Source organism: Dasypus novemcinctus, chromosome 18, assembly GCF_030445035.2.
Source record: "Dasypus novemcinctus isolate mDasNov1 chromosome 18, mDasNov1.1.hap2, whole genome shotgun sequence".
Lineage (NCBI taxonomy): Eukaryota > Metazoa > Chordata > Mammalia > Cingulata > Dasypodidae > Dasypus > Dasypus novemcinctus.
In genome coordinates, this window is record NC_080690.1 from 22,934,054 (window position 1) to 22,954,543 (window position 20,490).

General features: G+C 47.0%; 1 protein-coding gene across 2 annotated transcripts in view; it reads left to right on the top strand.

The window, feature by feature from the left end:
* Positions 1 to 20,490, top strand: part of KCTD19 (potassium channel tetramerization domain containing 19) — a 31,556-nt gene that overhangs the window by 6,327 nt on the left and 4,739 nt on the right. Inside the window, exons 2-10 of one of the 2 annotated variants that reach the window (XM_012526100.4) lie at positions 11,654 to 11,804; positions 12,583 to 12,774; positions 14,044 to 14,175; positions 16,039 to 16,249; positions 17,641 to 17,801; positions 19,109 to 19,212; positions 19,691 to 19,833; positions 20,030 to 20,113; positions 20,370 to 20,484. In XM_012526100.4, the coding sequence (XP_012381554.3) occupies positions 11,654 to 11,804; positions 12,583 to 12,774; positions 14,044 to 14,175; positions 16,039 to 16,249; positions 17,641 to 17,801; positions 19,109 to 19,212; positions 19,691 to 19,833; positions 20,030 to 20,113; positions 20,370 to 20,484 (1,293 nt within the window). Of the gene's footprint in view, positions 1 to 11,653; positions 11,805 to 12,582; positions 12,775 to 13,276; positions 13,754 to 14,043; positions 14,176 to 16,038; positions 16,250 to 17,640; positions 17,802 to 19,108; positions 19,213 to 19,690; positions 19,834 to 20,029; positions 20,114 to 20,369; positions 20,485 to 20,490 lie in introns of those variants that run through there. The other variant, XM_071209124.1, reaches the window with a different exon arrangement.

Genomic DNA, 20,490 nt, shown 5'->3' on the forward strand with positions numbered 1-20,490 from the left:
GCTCCCTCTTTCTAGAATACTTCCTCTTTAAGATTAAGCCCAGAGAAGCAGATGTGGCTCAACCCACAGAGCATCCACCTACTATATGACCCAACAATTTCATGCCTAGATATATATCCAAGAGAAATGAAAACTCTGTCCATGCAAAAACTTATACAGAATGTTCATAACAGCATTATTCATAAAAGCCCCAAAGTGGAAACAAACCAAATGTCCATCAACTGATGAATGGATAAATAGAACATAATATAACCACACAATGGAATATTATTTGGCAATTAAAAGAAGTGCTGATGAATACTACAACATGGATGAACTTCGAAAACATTATGCTAAATGAAAGAAGCCAGACACAAGAGAAAACATATTGAATGTTTCCAATTATATGAAATACTCCCCCCAATTTAATATCTAAAGGTAAAACATAGATTAATGGTTGCCAAGGACTGGGGATGAGGATGGGGAGCAGGAATAGGGAGTGACTGCTAATGAATACTAATTTTAGATGTTGGAAAAAAATTTTTTAAAGAATAGTATTTTGTGACATTAAAATTATAAGATATTCAAATTTCAGTGCCTATAATTAGTTTTATTGGAACATAGCCATGCACATTCACTTGCATATTGTCTATGGCTGTTCTGGAGCTACAAGGCAGAGCTGAGTAGCTGAAGGAGAGATCATATGGCTCCAAAGCCTAAAATATTTACTCTCTGGCTCCTAACAGAAAAAAATTTGCTAACTCTTGGCCTTCTAAAGGGGCAAGGGGGAGGAAGAAAAGAGACCAGTTAGAGTCTACTGCAGCATAAAGATGAAAGTGGCAGTTTAGTCTAAGGTGGTAATAGCAGAATTTGAAGTGTTCAAATCTTGGATGTGTCTTGATGATAGAACTGACAGGATTTGCTAATGAACTGAATGTAGGGTGAGAGGGAATAGACAACTCCTCTCTTTCTAGCCTGAGCAACCAAGCGAATGGGAGATTCTGAGGGATGTGGCCGTTTGGGGCGGGGGGGCGGGGATGGGGTTCGGATTCGAACATGATAAGAAAAGGGTGCCTATTAGACATCCAAGTGGAGATAGTAAGGAGGCAGCTGGATGTACAGGTCTGGAATTCGGGGGAGCAGTCAGATCTGGAGATAGAAATTTGGGAATCATCAAACCTGGTGTGTAAATCCATGGGCCTGGATGCTTTGGAATGTCAAATACTGTCCACAGGTGGATGTTGAGTAGTCATTACAGGTCTGTACATTAACATCACAGTACTTTCTAGAATTTTCTGTGTTTTCGGGGGAAGACCCCTTACCTAAATGTAAACTGCTCCAAGCCTTTCACTCACTCTGAGCCTGATTGGGAATCACAGCTGCTATCTCGGAGTCTAAAGTTTCCCCTCAGGGTCACTCACAAGGATTCAAGGTTCACAGCCGTCTATCAGTTCCTTTTTACCTGTCCCTTGAAGTCCACTGAAGACATAGTATCTTGACAGTACAATGCTACTTGTGTTTCCTTTTTCACTGCCTTCTGGGGACTTCTAAGTTTGGAACTTTAAATTATTCCATTTGTGAGTGTGATGGTTAGGCTAATGTGTCAACTCGGTCAGGTAATTGCGCCCAGTTGTTTGGTCAAGTAAGAACTGGGCTAACTGTAATACAAGGGCATTTATGGACTTTAGTCACCATGACTTTACTGCAGTGGTAAATGATAGATAGCTGATTGCGATTACATTAATCAGGGAGATTGCCATCAGCAATGAGTGATGCTTTATCCAATCAGTTGAATGCCTTAAAAGGGGAAGTGATTCCAGCATTGAGTGAGAATTTCCCAGCTTGTCTGTGGACAGCCAGTGTCTCCCAGAACTCATCAAGAACCTTTATTGGACTTTCATCAGAGCCCCTGGTTGCAACCTGCCTGCAGAATCTGGACTTGTGCATCCCCATGGTCACATGAGAGACTCTTAAAAAATTGCATACTACTGATAAATATCTCTTGTTGATTGTTTCCCTAGAGAACCTTGACTAATACAGTGAGCATTTTGCTACCAGCAAGCAACCCCAATATGCCTGCATTCCTTGTGCTCAAGGGAGCCAAGGAGTTTTTATATTGATCACACAAAGATGTTTGTAAGAAAATAGATCAGGGAAACAGACTTTAGCCCAGTGGTTAGGGCGTCCGTCTACCACATGGGAGGTCCGCGGTTCAAGCCCCGGGCCTCCTTGACCCGTGTGGAGCTGGCCCATGCGCAGTGCTGATGCGCGCAAGGAGTGCCCTGCCACACAGGGGTGTCCCCCGCGTAGGGGAGCCCCACGCGCAAGGAGAGCCACCCAGCGCGAAGGAGGGAGCAGCCTGCCCAGGAATGGTGCCGCCCACACTTCCCATGCCGCTGATGACAACAGAAGCGGACAAAGAAACAAGACGCAGCAAAAAGACACAGAAAACAGACAACCAGGGGAGGGGAGGGGAATTAAATAAATAAAAATAAATCTTTAAAGAAAAAAGAAAAGAAAATAGATCAGTAGCAGTCTTACATTTCCTATTACTCACAATGTAAGGACAGGTTGCTACTGTGATCTTGGAAAAGAAGGAGATTACATACATAGCAGATATTCTTCCCAACAATGTGGGCATAGGTAAGTGGACAGCTCAGGTATAAATCCCTTGACCTAACGTCAGGGTTCCTCATAGTTCAGCCAATTTGCTTTTCCTGGCTCATCTCCCAGTGTACACACACATCTATCTGCACACACACACACACATATACCCACTGAAGTTCAGCCATATGCTTTTTCTCCATACATTTTCACTTGCTTTGCTCCCTCTTCCTAGAATACTCCCGCTTTAAGATTAAGCCCGGAGAAGCGGGTGTGGCTCAACCGATAGAGCATCCGTCTATCATATGCGAGGTCCAGGGTTTGGTACCCAGGGCCTCCTGGCCCATATGATGAGCTGGCCCACGCACAGTGCTGCTGTGCACAAGGAGTGCCGCGCCACGCAGGGGTACCTTCTGTATAGGGGTGCTCCACGTGCAAGGAGTGTGCACCACAAGGAGAACTGCCCCACGTGAAAAATGCAACCTGCCCAGGAGTGGTGCCACACACATGGAGAGCTGATGCAGCAAGATGACACGACAAAAAGAGACACAGATTCCCAGTGCCCCATGACAAGAACGCAAGCAGACACAGAAGAATACACAGCAAATGGACACAGGGAGCAGACAACAGGGAGTGGGGGGGCAAGAGGAAGGTGAGAGAAATTAAATAAATCTTAAAAAAAAAAAAAAAAGATTAAGCCCAAGTGTGACTCATGGGAAACCTTGCTTGACAGGGTCTTCATCTTTCTGCTCTAATGACAAAGTTCACTGCTCTCTAATCTCATTGCCCGTTGTGCTGGGATTGTGCATTCACATGCATTTCTCTCTCATTGGACTGTGTTCTTTTCAAGTTTGCGTCCCCAGCACCTCCCACAATGCCCAGCCTGTAACATGTTTAATAAGCATATGCTGAGAGAATGTTGATTGATGTACCCTGGATTACATGTGAAGGCTAAATCCCCTCATCCACCTCTGCAGAGTGGGGGTCTGGGGTAGAGGGCTGGAGGGTAAGCTTGATGTCCAGTAACTGTATCTTATTGGCTCCTTTGGCTGATAATAGCTGTTTTGCACATCCTTTTTTACTATCCCTGCTTCCCTTGATCTTCCAAGTGGTAATTTCCTTCCTTGTCTTTACAAAGCTCCTTAAGCACCTTTGCTATCACATTCCAACCAACAGACCACATCCAGAGCATAAGGCATGTCTGAGAACTGCTGCTGCTTCGGAAAATCCCCCATTAAGTCCCAAAGCTCTGCCAGTAGAGTGCATTTGTCAGCCATCTTTTGGCAACCATATGCACACACATACTACACATATGCCCCCACACCTTCAGTCTTACATTACTGCTGATTGATGTATTTTTTTTCACTATTATCTAGGTCAAAAGCAGCAATAATTGTCCTTGTGCTAGCATTTAGCCATCTGAATTCAGGTCTGTATTTCCCTAAAGAAATCCTCCCTTTAATACTTTCCCAGGCCCTCACATGAAGAGTAATACTTCTAGAAACAATATTCAAGGGAATAGAAATAGAATCAAAGTCAACTCACAGAAAATCAGCCACGAGGTCTGTGGCAACTTCAATCAGCAAGGCCAAGGGAACCTGGAAGCTTAGACCCTCTGGGGTACTCTTCACTCATTCATTCATTCATTCATTTATTCATTCATTCAGCAGAAATGCACTGAGATCCCACAGATACTGTTCTGGGTGCTGTGAATACAGCAGAAAAGAATACAGGCAAGATCCTTGCTCTCTTGAATTTATTTATTTGGGGAGACTGGCAGACTAACACTGTATATTCTACTAATAAATTCTACTAAAGTAGGGTGAGTTGGCAAGAGAATGTTTGCTGTGGATGTTCGCAGCACCCAAAGGGCTTCCCCATGAGAAGAAGGCCTTGGATTTCTGGAAGTCAGTGCAAGAATTAGCTGAGAGCCCAGAAAATCCTCCAGGACCTAGTGCAACACAGACTGCTGGGACCAGCATGCAGCAGTCTTGTTTGTGGTTTTATTTGTTTTTTAAGGTTCGTCAAACATCTTTCTTGGAGAAAACAGAGCAACTCACCCTTTGCATTAGTTCAGGGGTTCTTAACAAGGGGTCCATGTGCTTGAATTGAAATTCAAAAAAACATTATTCTTGTGGGGATATGTTGGTGTGGGTGTGATATAGTTATTAAATAATACACAGTATAGTGTGGACTTAGTAAGGGGTCCGTGATTTTCATCTGACTAAGGGGTTTATGGAACAAAGAGGGTTAAGAACTCCTGCATTAGTGGAAGCAGTGAAAAATGGAGATTTCATTTCTACAAAAGAGATCATTCTCTCCTCAACTAGCACATCTCCTGTCATCACTAACACCACAGAGGACACACTGGGTACCACATGGCACCTCCAAACAGGGCATCCCAGCCGTTTTCAAACAGGTTGTTCTCCCAGGCAGGGATTTCCCTTCCCACAATATGCCACCACCCAAATGGCCAATTTAGAGTTGCTCAAGGGCACCACTTTGTTTTTCCACTGAGACAAAATCTCAGGGTTTGAATCTGCAGATGAAGTAAGTGGCAGGTTCAAGTTCAGATTGCTGTGGTGTGGTCAATTCAGTGGGGACTTGGAATTGTATGTGTAGACTGTTGATATTGTTTATGAGTTCCAAAAATAGATATTGGATTATGTTTGTAAACTGGTCTGTTATTCTGGGTGTGATTAAATTATGACTAGGGCTTTGATTGGGCCTTGTCAGTAGGACATTGAGTCCCTACCCCCGTGGTGGGCAGGGACTCACAGAGAAAAGACAAGGTAGAGGACTGAGTTTGGAGTTCTTGAGCTGGAGTCCCAGGAAGTAAACACACAGGAGCAGAACACTGAGGAAGAGAGGCGCCTCCATAGACAAGGTAGAGATCACGGGAAGAGAGTGAGCCTAATAATTTACAGCTGACCTTGTGGAGAGACCAGAACAGCTGAGCCTGGAGGGAAATGAGCCCTGGGAGAGAGATGAGACATATACCAGCCTACAGCTGAGATTGGAAGAAGCTGGAACCATGGAACCTTAGGAGGAAGAGGGAGGCTGAACCCTTGCAGAGATCAGCAGCCATCTTGCTCTAACACGTGACAATCAACTTTGCTGAGGGAAGTAAATTACACTTTATGGCCTTGTGACTGTAAGCTTCTACCGCAAATACCCTTTATAAAAACCAACAGAATTCTGGTATTTTGCATCGGCACCCCTATGCTATCTCTTCTAGGCTCTCCCTAATTTCACTAATGTTTTTCTGCCCTTATCAGTCAGACTCAAGCTGAGCCCTTTCTTCCTGTCATCCTCTCTCCCTCTCCTCCTGCATCCCTGTCCCTCTCCCCTTTTGATCTTCCCTTTGGACCCAGGTCCCAAGTTGGAATCACTGTCTTCATGGCCCTCTGAACTCTCTGGGCTCTCCCACTGTAATCCTGTGCCTGGTTTTGGACACTTAGCATCTTTCTCAATTTTTATGAGCTCATCCTGTTTCTCTGCCAGCCCCTCCTGGGCTCCCTCCATTTCTTTTTTTATTATTTTCTTTCCAGTGGACTTAGTTCTCCAGCCCTCTAGTTTTGTACATTTGTTCATTTTACACAGCGGTTCTGAGCACTTGCTATGAGCTACAGTTTGGACTAGGGGCTGGGGATGCATCAGCCAAGCCCCTCTCTAGGAGCCTCAGTGTAGGAGGTGAGGACAGGCCTAATAGAGTGTGTGCAGGGGTCTGTGGGAAGAAAGGGGGAGGATGACGCACTCTGGCTGATGGAGGCTTGCTGCAAGCCTCTTTCCCTTTGAGCCCCAAGTTGGGTGCCAGTTGCTGAGCTTCCCTTCAGGCCCCACATTGGGTGCCAGTTGCTGAGATCAGCTCAGTAATAGGTTGGCTTGAAGGGAAGGCAACACAGAACATTAAGAAATAAAGGACAGGTGGCGGACTTGGCCCAGTGGTTAGGGCATCTGTCCACCACATGGGAGGTCCGCGGTTCAAACCCCGGGCCTCCTTGACCCGTGTGGAGCTGGCCCACATGCAGTGCTGATGCGTCCAAGGAGTGCCTGCCATGCAGGGGTGTCCCCGCATAGGGAAACCCCATGCGCAAGGAGTGCACCCCATAAGGAGAGCCGCCCAGCGCAAAAGAAAGTGCAGCCTGCCCAGGAATGGCACTGCACACACAGAGATCTGACACAGTAAGATGACACAACAAAAAGAAACACAGATTCCTGTGCCGCTGACAACAACAGAATTGGACAAAGAAAACGCAGCAAATACTTCCCCCCAGCATGTGACATGATTCCTGGGGATGAGCCTCCCTGACACTGAGGGATTACTACCAAGTACCAGCTGATGATGTAACTAGAAAATGACCTTGAATAAAAGAGTCAACTCGGACCAGCAGAATATCTCAGTCTACATATAATACCAAGAGTTAAAAGTACCTTTTGACCTGGATCAAGGGGGAAATGGAAAGGACAAATGAGTTTATATGGCTATTTGGCTCCAAAAAGAGCCAGGAGGTTATCAGAGGGGTTGCCCTTATGCACACCTCAGCAGAGTCCCAGAGACAGATAAAGTAGTTACAACCCTGGTTATTGGTTCTTCTGAGAGCTACAGAGACCCACAGGATCTATGGACATGGCAGATGGAGTTCAGTGCCATGTCAGGTGGCCCTTCTTTGGAGTTTGTGTTTCTGTGTGACAGAGCTGGACTCAGATGTGATCTTTTTTCACAAACCTCTCCTGTTACTTTTACCAGAACTGTAGTTGGTGCTGGGGTTTAATATATACCCAGGGGACCTGAATCTCTGGACTGACCATATGATAGCCAGGCCCTGAGTCTCAACAGACTTCAGCTCCTACACTCTGGTTTATTGGACTTACCCCACTCAGCTAATATGGAATTGAAGAAGGTCAACCACCACACCATGGAGCCAAGAGTGCCTGCAACTGAAAGCAGGAGGATTGCATCCAGCATCCATGTGGAATCTAAGCCCCCTCTTGATATAGATGTGGAGTGGACACAACCATTCCAAGGTCCACAGGATAGAGGAATAGAATATGGATTAGAGTGGACTTACTGATATTCTATTCATGAACTACTGTGATTAGTAATCGAAGAAAATGTGGCATTGGTGTGGAGAAAGTGGCCATGTGGCTGCTGGGGATGGGGAATGAAGGAAGAGATGAGATGTGGAGGCATTTTCGGGACTTGGAGTTGTCCTGGGTGATGCTGCAGGGACAGTTACCGGACATTGTATGTCCTCCCATGGCCCACTGGGTGGACTGTGGGAGAGTGTGAACTATGATGTGGACCATTGACCATGATATGCAGCGGTGCTCAGAGATGTATTCACCAAATGCAATGAATGTCTCATGATGATGGAGGAGATTGTTGCTATGGGGGGAGGAGTGGGGTGAGGAGGGTGAGGGGTATATAGGGACCTCATATTTTTTTAATGTAATATTTAAAAAAATAAAGACAAAAAAAAAGAAAACTCAGAAAATAGACACAGAGAACAGACAACCGGGGTTGGGGGGGAGGGGAGAAAAAAAATAAATCTTTAAAAAAAAAAGAAAAGAAATAAAGGACAGAGAGAGAGACACAAGAGAAGAGATAAAGATGGGACCAGGGGACTCACAGCTTCTGGAACTAAGAGCCTCAACCCTAGTTTCCACCTCGTATTTATTGGAAACTACCGAGCAGGCGTTTGCTATCAGAACTGCGTCATTATCTACAATAATAGGGAACAACGGCAACATCTACAATAAGGACATAGAGGCTCCAGAATCTCCAGGCAGAGAAGGGAGGTGAGGAGTATTCTCTGCATACATGATGTTAAGGAAGCATCAAGAACATGGTGTGCTTTTTGGAGCTGTGTGGAGTTTAGTGTCACTAATGATGGGTGGGTGGAAGAGGAATGGACAGCAGAGAAGATGGTGGAAGATGTGGCTAGAAAGGTAGTATAGGAGCCTACCATTAAGAGGAAGGAAACCAACATTTATACTATTTCCTTTAACCCTTACAATACCACCTTCCAGATTTACTACTACACTTTGCATGTGAGGAACCTGAAGCTTGGAGAGATTAAGGGATGTGAGCATGGTCAGCTAGCTGGCAAGGGGATGGCAGCAGTGGGTAATGGCCACTAGAGTCCCAGGTACCATTCTCAACATCTCTACTTATTGGGGCACTGAGTACTCTACCTCTCCCTGTGCCTTGTTTCCCATTTGTTAAAAGGGGGTGAAAATAGCAAAGCCTACTTTACGGGCAGGAGAATGTGAGAAGGATTCAATTTAGAAGTGCCTGAACAATAAATGTTAACTCTTAAGTGACAGAGTCACAATTCAAACCCAGGTTTATATAAGTTCAAGGTCCTGTGCTTCTCATGTATACTCTGCTACCTCCAGGGATAGTGAAGGGCCTTATATGCAATGCTGACAGAGTTTGGACTTGATCTCTGTAGTGGGCTGAATGGTGGCCTCCAAATAGATCAGGCCCTAATTCCTGGAACCCATGAATGATAAGTTTGTTTGTTTGTGTGTTTGTTTTTTAATAGTAAAGCTTTATAGTAAGGTTTTTTACATGTGTAATCAAATTAAGAATTTTGAGATGAGGAGATTATGCTGGATTATCAGAGCTGGCCCTAAATGCCATCACACATGTCCTTAGAAGTAAGAGACAGAGGGAGATTTGGTAGACACATAGAGGAGAAGGCCATGGAAGAAGCAGAGATTGTAGTTATGTGGCCACAAGCCAAGGAATGCCATCAGTCACCAGAAGCTGAGAGGCAAGGAATGGATTCTCCTCTGACACCTTGATTTCAAAATATTGTTTTGAGACTTTTGGCCTTAGCCTCCAGAATTGTGAAAGAATAAGTTTCTGTTGTTTTAAGCCATCTAATTTGTGATGATCTTTTACAGCAGCCATAGAAAACTAATACATCCCATAGATGATAGGGAACACTGAAGGCCTTTTTTTTTTTTTTTTTTTTTTTGATCTGGAAGTGATTTGGACTCATATGTGTGTTCAAAAGATCACTGTGGGAGAGGGCCGAGGGCAAGGGGACCATGACTGGGAGAAGGAAAAAAAGAAGAGATGGAGTGGAGAGGGGGAGGAAATAGGGTCATAGCACTTGCTGACTGACAAGGTGGAGATGGTGTGAAGAAGAGTCAGCTAACAGTCCTCGGTCTTAAATCCTTCCAATGGCTTCTCTTAACTATGGGAAAAATCAAAATCCTCAGCCCAGCCTACAAAGTCCTTCACTCTCTAGCTATAGTTTACCGCTCTAGCTTCATTTCAAAACTCCTCACTCCCTCAATCCCCATGCACCTTAAATAAGGCCACTTTCGAGGCACAGAAGCAGGTGGTTCAGTGTATATCTCTGCCCACCCTGCCCTCTGCCCCGTCCTATCCCTTCTATGGATGGTTTTCCTTTCTTTACCCCACTTCTCAGCACAAATATTGCCAGCCTATTATCTCTCACCTAACACAATAAGCCTACCCATCCACTGATGCAAATTCTGTTCTGACCTCTTGGTCACCTTTCTGGAACTTTGTCTTTATTTCTCTTTACCAAGGCCAACTACTCCCTCATCCAGAAACCATTCTGTCCCTGAGTTCCCTCTTCAGGATAACTGACAGTTTGGCACAGAAGCTAAAATATGTGTAATTCTGAACAAAAAAGAATAAGGAAGTTGGGATCTCCTTCTAATGTCATGGAAAGAAGTCCAAGGCTCCTGAGATCCAGAAATCTCATAACCAGTGCTGGCTCTTATCTAAGAATATTGTACCTTGTTAACCGTCGTGTCTTTCCTTTCACCAAGCTGAGAGCTCCTTGAGGCTGGGCAGTGTCTGATTGTGGCCCTGGTGACTCACAATAAATCTCTCTCTAATGAATGACAGATGATCTTCCTAAATTTCATGCACACACTGTTCTCCCCCATTGTCTAGTGCCCCAGGAAAGAACCATCACCACTCCCCTACCCACCCACCCATCCTCTGGTTGCACGGTCCTCCCACAAGTCCACCAGCCACTCAAAGAAATTTATATAGGTGCAGTTTACAGCCATAGCCACCAGAGGGCTCTGCTCAAAGTCCACGAGTCCTAAGAGCATCTCAACAAGGGCTTCATCTGTCTAGCCCCCAGTCAAAACAGGTTCTTTGATCACTTATACACTGGATCTGAGGTGTTCTGGCCATATGAGGCTCTTAGAGTAGGAAGTTGATCATATGGTACTTTTACAGGACCACTTTGCCTGCTATTTCCAAAAAATTTTTGGGAAAACACTATTTTCTGCTAGAATATGGACAGGAAAATGGGCTTGATGTTATGATAATCTGCCTTCTGCAAAAGTTTTTTTGAGGGGTGGATATGTCCCCGAATGAAGGTGGCATGAAGATCCCCAGCCTCACCCTCCCCCCCACCTCCCTGGGCTGCAGTCCTGACTGGTTGAGATGCCTCACTCCGGTCTCAGCCCACCCCGGACACCTGCTCTTTCAAATCTGAGAAGTTCTGAACCCTCTGACCATAACCACCTTAACAGGAAAATGGGAAGGCAAACACCACATCTATTTCACAAAGTTGTGTAAATGAACTAATGTACATGAAAGTGCTTTGACAAATGTGAAGCCCTATGGCAATGTAAGACACTTTTATTATACCCCCATTTCCCTACTTAAACAATTTTCCAGGATTAGGATGAACATAAACAGTAGGCAGCTCACAACAATAATAACAGGTCAACAAGGGTTTTTTCTTGAGAGGAATGGTAGCAGAAAATACCAAGTTTTTAGTGATTAAATGTAAACCACTGTGCAGATGGTATAAGATAAATAACTGTTATACAACATAAAATTATAATGCAAAAAATGTTTGAAAAATCAGAAGAGGAATAGTCATTAGAATTTTGAGTATTTATTTTATAGATCTAATTTTTTCCACATTTTTGTGTGATTTACTCTATTTCAAAATTGACTTTACTAATGTAAGTCGCACTATTTTTCCTGATGTTTTACACTAGAATTAGTAGATAGTACTTGATTTAGAGTTTCCAAGGCAATAATCTTCATCTGCAGACTCTAGACAATCTGAAGGAGGGCAAACACCACCTACGTGTGCGGCCTGCAGACATACCTGTTGCTGAGAGAGCATCTTTGAACTACTGGCGAACGTGGAAGTGTATCAGCAAACCCTCAGAATTTCCTATCAAAAGTCCAGCCTTCACAGGTATAACCAGGAACAGGCTCACCCCTCCTGAAGCCCACACCAGCTTCCCCCTCCTCACCCTGAACAAAGTGGCCCCAATCCAGAGGGCACTCTGATTTCTGAGGTAGTTTGGGATGATTTCCCTACCTCTGCCATCTCCTTTGCTCTTGGGCCCCACCAAGTTCCCTCTCCGTGGATGCTTGCCCACCCGAAACTAAACATCCCCTCCACACTCATTCCTCTGCAGACTGGTGCCACGTGGGCAAGGCCGGGCTAGAAGTCAGGGAATTCTACCATCCTTTCAAGTCACTGCTAGCTACCACAAGAGGAGTGTCCCCAAATGATTGATATCTGTCAAGTACCTTGCAGCATAGAATGGCCTATCTGGGACACCAGAACAAGCATTCATGATTATGGGTGGGTTCGAGCTTCCAGGAGAGTGAAAACATGTATTACACCTATGGGCCACAATGGTTGGCTTGACAAATTAGAAAGAACTACCCCTATAACCAAAATGAATTCAATGACTTTGGGTACATAATCCCAAATATCACAACATGTCCTTCTGACCTTCACTATCTGTTGGAAAATCCAATCTCCATGCCTGTCTCCCTACCACACTCCTGCCAAACTCTAGGGATACATCTGAAAAGAGAGAGAGAAGGAGGCACCTGGCAGGGATGTCTCCTAGGTGGTTTCTTCAGTTCCTCTGGAGCCCCTTGATCAGGGAGAGCCCTGCTGGATTCTGAAAGCCCTGGCCTCTGGAGGTGGTGACAATTCTCTGCTCGTTCTTCTCCAGGCCTGCATGATAAGGCACCATTAGGGCTCATGGACACCCCACTGTTAGACACAGAAGAGGAAGTCCACTACTGCTTCCTGCCCCTGGACCTGGTGACCAAGTACCCAAGCCTGGTGACTGAAGACAACCTGCTGTGGCTGGCTGAGACGGTAGCCTTGATTGAGTGCGAGTGCAGCGAGTTCCGCTTCATTGGTGATTGCCCTGTCCTGGGATGGTGTGGGGGGGATAGGAGTGGGGACCAGGCTGAGAGGTCCCATCCAGCCCTCCCCACCCCAGGCCCCACAGAGGCCCAGCTTGGTGCTCAGGGCCTTAGGACCCTCCCTAGGCCAAGGCAGTGGAGGCCTAACAGAGCCTTCCAGGAGCCAGGAGGATTCCCAGCATGAGGCTCGCACTAGCCTCAGTGCAGTTTTACCTCCATTTAGTTTGGAATGGTCTGGGAATAGAGAGCACTGGAAAACACTTGAGGTGGTGTTAGGGACCATGGGAGTCCTTGTGAAGGGCACAGCCCTGAGCTGGGCTCCAAAACTCAACTTCTCTTCCTGCTCTGCCCTTAGGGATCCAACTGGGCTTCAGGCCTCAGTTACTTCTCTTACCATAAAATGAGGAAATAGGGTTGTTTCAAAGGACAGTCCTTACCTGCTGTCACCTCCACTAAACTCAGAATAAAAGGGAAGGAAGGCTCTGGATGGTGGCAGTTTCCCCAGAATCATTGTAGAATTGCTCTCCCTGGAGCTAGCATCTTAAGGAGGGATAAGAGCTTCCACCCTGTACAGAAGAGAACCCTCCGTCCCCCAGTGCCCTAAGGATGACCCCCTTTGGGGATGTAGACTGAATGACTTCTTTGAGTCCAAGCTGCTGCTGCTACTTCCACTGCTCCCTAGATAATCAGGGCAATACACACCCAAGCTGCACTGGAGCCCAAATGCCAGGAACCCCAGCCATTCATACTCCAAGTCACCTGGAAAGTTGTCTGTGATGTGCTTCTGAATCTCCAAGTTGATTCACACAGGACGTTAGCGCTGGCTCCATCTCTGCCTCCCACACTACAATCCAGGCAGGGACAAACTGCAAGTGCCACCTGCCAGCCCAGGCTCAGCCGGTCCCCTCCTCTCTAAGCGGCAAGACAACTCCCTCTTTTGGAATGACCTGCTCTTGGGTCAAGACTCACAGGGTAAGTCTCAGGGCCAGTGTGCTCAGCCAGGAGGGCCTGGCTTGGGAGCCCCAGGCTGGGCCCTGGGAAGCCACACCCATGGCCTCAGACTCAGGAGAACAAAGTAATTTGGGGTCTTTCAACTTGAAAATCGCAGGCTTTAAGGCTAACCTAACCAGGTATGTGTAGAAATTGTTTCAGAACAAGGAGAGCCTGGGATAAATTGCAGCACCGAAAACTTGCCAAAACCTAGATTACAGTTAAATCAAAATAACCTTGTTAACTCATTTTGTTTCCCTTTACTTTTCAAGTGAATTTTCTCCGCTCACAGAAGATTTTACTACCAGATAATTTCTCCAACATAGATGTGTTAGAAGCAGAGGTGGAAATTCTGGAAATTCCTGAGCTCACTGAAGCTGTGAGGTTGTACCGGATGAACATGGGTATGTCTCCCGGGGAACTTGTCCCTTCCCTTGACATTCTGGGGCAGTCTGGGATAGAGATGGGAAAACCAAGAACAAACATCTCCCCTCCCACAACCACTTTGGATTTTGGGCTGTGGTGAGAGAAATGGGTGTTATGGCCCACTTTGAATCTGGGAAGATGAATTTTGATTTGAAACCCCACGCGTCCTCCCTTCTGAGGGTGGGTGCTGGCAGCCCACTGGAGTTACAAGAAGCCCAGCTCAGCCTGAAGCAGAAGGACCCTGGCCTGGTGGGGAAAGCAGGCTGGTATGTCCTGGGGAGGGAGGCTGGGCACCAGGGCAGGCTCCCTGGAGCTGGGAAGGTCTGCCCTACTTGTGGAGGCGACAAGCAATTGGGAACTTGCAGCACCCACCTGCCGCACCCACCTACCATCTTCCAGGCACAGCTGGAGGGCATGAGAAAGCTAGGGCAAGGTCTCCACCCCACCCCCAAATTCCCTTGTCCCACACTCCACAATTCCTGGCTGCTGTGCTTGTTTCTGCCTCTTCCTTATTCTTCCTGGCCCCTGTCCCGTCAAGGCCTTTGTGCCCCCAGTCCTACCTCACTGTAGCTTGTTTCTCCCCTCAAGAGTTGATTTACTTTCCATCACCCCATTTCCCAACTCCTGAGCATCCACAGAAGTCACCGTGCACGTTGCAGGAGCTCGTATTGCAGCATGCTCTCAGCTGGCATTCTGTGAATGCACAGAGCTGCCTTGCACGTTGTGAAGTTTGGCCTGCCTGCCACGAGACATTTACCCCAAGGGTATGAAATTAGATAACACTAGAAAGGACTTTAGATACCATCCTTTTTCTGTCTTCAGGCTCAGCTCTCCCAGCCCCTTTCTCAGGCAAAAGAAGCTCCATCCTATTGGGGTGAATGGTATCCTGCAACATGTCTCAGGAGCCTCTCCCAGGGTCTTAGAACCCACTTAGGGGGGTGGGAGCTCAGATCCTTGCAGGGGCTTCTGTTCCTCAGAAAATGTTGGGCATTGTGAGATGTAAATTAGAGCTTCCTCCTCGAGATCACAGGAAGATAGCCGGCTCTGTAAGCCACACCACACCCCCTAAACACAAAGCGAGGTTTTTACCTCTTACAAAACATCAGCACTAAGGGAATCAACTCCAGTAGCTTTGGAGATGGGCAGAGCTGATCTCCAATCCCAGCTCTGCCCAGGCCAAGCCTTGTAGTTTGGAGCAAGGTTCTTATTTAGCCTCTTTGGTGCAGTCTCTTCATCTGTGAAATGATAGCACCACCCACTTTACAGGGAGCTAATCCACGAAAGTCAGCCAGCAGCTTGCCTGCTGGCCCATAGTTGTTGCTGGGGCAGGGTCCTGTAGGCTGTGGTACTGTCCACTGCAGGAGAACAAGGACCCATCCCATGATCCAGCAACCCACATAGCTAACCTGAAAGGAATAGCACATAGTATGTCTTGGGGACCCCAGTTTCGGTGAATTCAGGAAACTTGTGATGCACAATGGGTCTGTGCTTTGGTTGCTGATCTTTGGATAGTTAGAGCAGAGCTTGGAATTGAAGGAGATGCCTACAGAGGTTGGAGCCAGATTGACTGCTATACTGAAATATCTGAAATTCAGATTTTAGTGATATAACAAAGAAACCTCCTACCCCACCCAGCCCTCCCAATTAGTTTGACCTCTAAATCTGAGTATATAAAATATTATACTGATTTTCAGAAGATCCAGATATGGACTATACAATGTCACCTCCCTCTAAGCCTCTTCAGTGCTTATTTGAGGCCACAGCAGGCAGCAAGATCCAAAGTCTCCAATATAGCTGCGACCATGGGGACCTAGGAGTCTCACTCCCCTTCTCCTGTACAGGTGGCTGTTCCCGGACCTCCTGTCCTCCTCCAAGTCCAGGAAAGGGAGGCCGTGCAGCCGGCCTGGAATCTGTGAAGCCCCTGTACATGATGGCCCTGGGTCTGCTGGTCAAGTACCCGGACTCTGCGCTGGGGCAGCTCCGCATCGAGAGCACGCTGGATGGGAGCAGACTGTACATCACGGGGAACGGGGTCCTCTTTCAGCACGTCAAGTAAGGCCCTCCGCAGAGAACAGCTCAGCCCCACTCAGGCTGGGTTTTACATTTCTCTAGGGCCAGAGAAAAGTAGTATCCCTGGGGGCAAACCTATCATTTTAGCAACTTCCCCCACTACCACCATCACTAGGTTAGGGCCTCAGGAAAGGACGGTTCCAGTGGAGTCACAAGGGTCCCCAAGGTTCAAGGGCTTCAGACTGTTTCATATTTCTGTTCTCTGCAATCCATTTCCCTGGTTCAAACCCCTTGCTCACAGTCACATCACCCATCAGGGTGCTGGGTACCACTCACCAAGCTAGTAGGGAATGTAGACCCTCCAACACACATTCTCCCCCTACCTTTGGGAGGCTCACTGGGTGTACCCAGAAGCCAGAGCCAGGAATGAGCCTTTCCAGAAGCCAGGCCAGCAGGTTTCCCAGAGGAGGTGATACCTGGCCTGGCCCTGAGAGCTTAATTCAGAATATCCCCAGTAGAGAAGGGACATGGATTACAATTCCCTTTTATAGAGGGATAAATTGAGGTACAAACAGTGGTGCAACTCTCTCCAGGTCATAAAATACTTTGGTACCAAAACTGAAAGAGCCCTGGGTAAAGAGTTGTCCAACCCTGCCCACTGTCTTGCTCCAGCGCAGTCTTTATGATAGTGTCCTGAATAGAGTTGGGTAGTTCCAAATGATACTGCATCCTCTTTTGTCCTAAGAAGTACCAAAAGGAAGGTAAATGTACCTTCTTTCCTGCAGGGGCCTTTTATCTCTTCTGAGAGTCTTTTGGCCCATTCTTGGTGGAGGTCCTAGTCTGAGGCTGCTCAGGGTGCAGGGACCCTAAACAGCCAGGTGCAGCAGAAGAAATCCAGGACAGTATCAAGGGGGCACTCTCCCAGCCCTTGGCTGTAACTGCTGAAGCACGCCCCGCACCATCCGTCTCTCCCAGACACATTCCACCACTGATGTGACAGAGGGCATATACAAGTGCCTTCAAAGGGAGGGCTTGGGTGGGGGTGGGGGTGGTTGGTGTTCAGATCTCTAGCCTCTTTCTTGGGTGCACAGGGTATGAGTAATCTCCCAGGACCATGGCAGACTGCCCCATAGCAAGATGGCTTGGACAGGTACTTATGGTACCTGAGATAGGGTACCTCTGGTACCTGAGATTGGGCCCAGAGGCTTGGTCAGTTGACTTAGGGAACTTTCATGAAATAGGTCAAGCTCAGCTCCAAAGATGTAGGCCTGTGTCCAGGTTTCCTCTTCTACAAGATGTCACCAGACTTCCAGTTAAATCAGGAAATGATGCTAGTGGTGCCAGGTCTGAGCTGGTCTCATGGCAAGTTACAGACTAGCAACTCTTGGGATGTGGTACTAAGGCTCTCGATGATGGGCCTTCTCTTTAAGCAGGAACTGGCTGGGGACTTGCCGGCTGCCACTGACCGAGACCATTTCCGAGGTGTATGAGCTCTGTGCCTTCCTGGACAAGAGGGACATCACCTATGAGCCAATGAAAGTGGCTCTGAAGACCCATTTGGAGCCAAGGACATTGGCACCCATGGATGTGCTCAGTAAATGAGGAAGCTTCTCCATTTGAATGTAGCATTGGGGGAGGGTCTGAGGGATTGGAGAAGAGAGATGGGGCTGGCCAGCGTCAGGAACTATGAAGAGAGGGGAAAAGCAGACCAATGTCAGTGGGGTTTGCCTAAAGGGAAACGTTTGTGTTAAGTGCCCCCTCCTCATTACTCAAGCCCACAAGGTGTCTCAAGTAGTATAGACTGGGCCACTACCTTGTACCCAAGGACATGTCTGCTCTGGGCTCAGGGGCCAACATGCTGTGCCCATTCGGTCCTCACACCATCCAGGAAGGAACAATCGCCAGGTCCATTTAAGAACTGAAGCAGAGGCTCAGGATGGAAACTTGCTCAATCACATAGTTAGTGGTCAAGCTGAGGCTTGAATCTGAGTCCAAAGCCAATGCTGTTTACACCAGCTGTCCATTATCTCTTTTTAGGTCAAGCCCAAGCTTTATTATTATGATCCAGCAACATTCAACATTTATTGAGCACCTACTTATATTCCAGGATAGGAGTAGACTCTGCGGGTAGAGAAGTGAGCAATATAGAACCGGACCCTCTTTTCATGGAGCTTACAATCAAAGTATATCCATCTTATCTCTTGATTATATATATGTTATATCTCTTAGCTATATACTCTTTTATACCATTACATTTATATCATTACAAAACCCACTAGAAACTGGTCCCCACACATCAGAGCAAAGCCTAAATATAGTCACCCTTAGGAAAGGGGTCAGGTTTGTCTTCCTGAAATAAAGAATAAAGCCCCCATACTCCACCATGCTTAGAGGCTTGATCTCTACAGAAGTGACCAATTTGATGAGAGCTAGTTCTATGACATTAGCCAAACCATACACACAAACATACAGAGGGACTCCTAGCTCTAGTCTGAGTGGCCACATGAAAAGTTAACACACCCAGGACACACTCAGCCAGGAACCAGAGGCAGTTGACAATGGAGGGGGACACGAAGGTCAGCTCAGCTTTCTTGAGAGAGGTGGGTCAGGTAAAGAGGGGCAGTGCCCTTGGAGTTGAGAATGAGCAGGTTTGCCCTCTCTGTCCCCAGAGTCACCAGCTGACCCCCAAGTTGCTACTCTAAGGCCACCTTACTACACAAGAAACTATATAGTGAGCAGCAAGAAAGGTTGGTGTCAGAGATTTCTGCTGCTTCTCAATGTAGACAACACACTGACTGATGAAGATATTGAGTCTTAAGATGCTGTACATTCTTTGGCCCAAATATCTTACCTAATTTCATCTTCTGGCTGTGACGTGTTCCCTCTCATTGGTTTCCATAGGTGAGGAGTGGACAGCAGAAATCACTGTATATTCCCCCCAACAGATCATCAAAGTTTATGTTGGAAGCCACTGGTATGCAACGACCCTGCAGACCCTGCTGAAGGTACTGCTAGCCGTGGACTGCATGCCTCTCCCTTCGGCTTCCCTGGCTGAGCTACTTTGACATTGACCTCTAAACCTCACATAGTCTCCAACACCTGTTTAGAACGGGACCCTGTCCTTGACTCCACTGTCCAAATTGCTTTATCATATGAGCAGCATGTTGGGAAGGTCTCAGGAGTTTAGGTAGGGAGAAGGCCAGGTCTAAGGGACCTGGACTGAGCCAGAAGGTGGGGTGGGGAATGTTCAAATGCCTCGAGAGGGTGGTCTAGGGACCAGTAAAACTTGAAGCAGGGGTGACATGCTTCTCCCTAGAGGCTCTGCTCCCCACTATGGCTCCTGTGGTCAACAAAACAGGGAGATGGAAACCTCAAAGCCGCTCTGCTGTAGCACAGCCGGGGAAATGAGGCAAGAGAAGACTGACCTGCCCCTTCTGAGAGAGCTAGCCCCTGGGCCTAAGTCTGATGTCCAACTCCTTCCAGTATCCAGAACTGCTGTCCAACCCTCGGAGAGTGTATTGGATCACATATGGACAGACCCTGCTGATCCACGGGGATGGCCAAATGTTCCGACACGTTCTCAACTTCCTGAGACTCGGAAAACTGTTTTTACCATCTGAATTTAAGTAAGTGAAGTAAGGAAATTTTCTAATGAAATCATTGAGGCTGATTCCATCCCTTCGCCAATAAAAGTTTGCATCCTTCAGGGAAAAGGTTAAATTATATCCAAGTTAACTATTAGTAAAAAAAGCAGCTCTGGGGTTTAAGTCCCCACCCACACTCGCACTCCAGCTGCCCAGTCTGGCATCTTGTTGTTTGCAGGGAATGGCCCCTCTTCTGCCAGGAAGTAGAGGAATACCACATTCCATCCCTCTCAGAAGCCCTTGCCCAATGTGAGGCATACAAGTAAGGAGAACTTGCCCAGGAGTTTGGTGATTTTCGTTTCTCTTGGGAATCCTTTCCTAAATCCCACCTTCTAGCCAGACCTTTTGTCTTTGGGGTTGAGTGGGTGGAACAGGCCCAGGATTGGCTAGAACCTTATGCAAAAGCCCCTTTCCCTGTTTCCTAGCATGAATTCCCAGCCAAAGTGCTGACCTGACCAACCAGCCAATGGACTGGTAGAAGCTTCTGTTTACTAACCAATCCCTCTTGGGTTCTGCAGGTCGTGGACCCAAGAGAAAGAATCTGAAAATGAAGAAGCTTTTCCCATCAGGAGGTTGCATGTGGTGACAGAAGGGCCAGGGTCACTGGTGGAGTTTGGCAGAGACCCCAAAGAAGTAAGC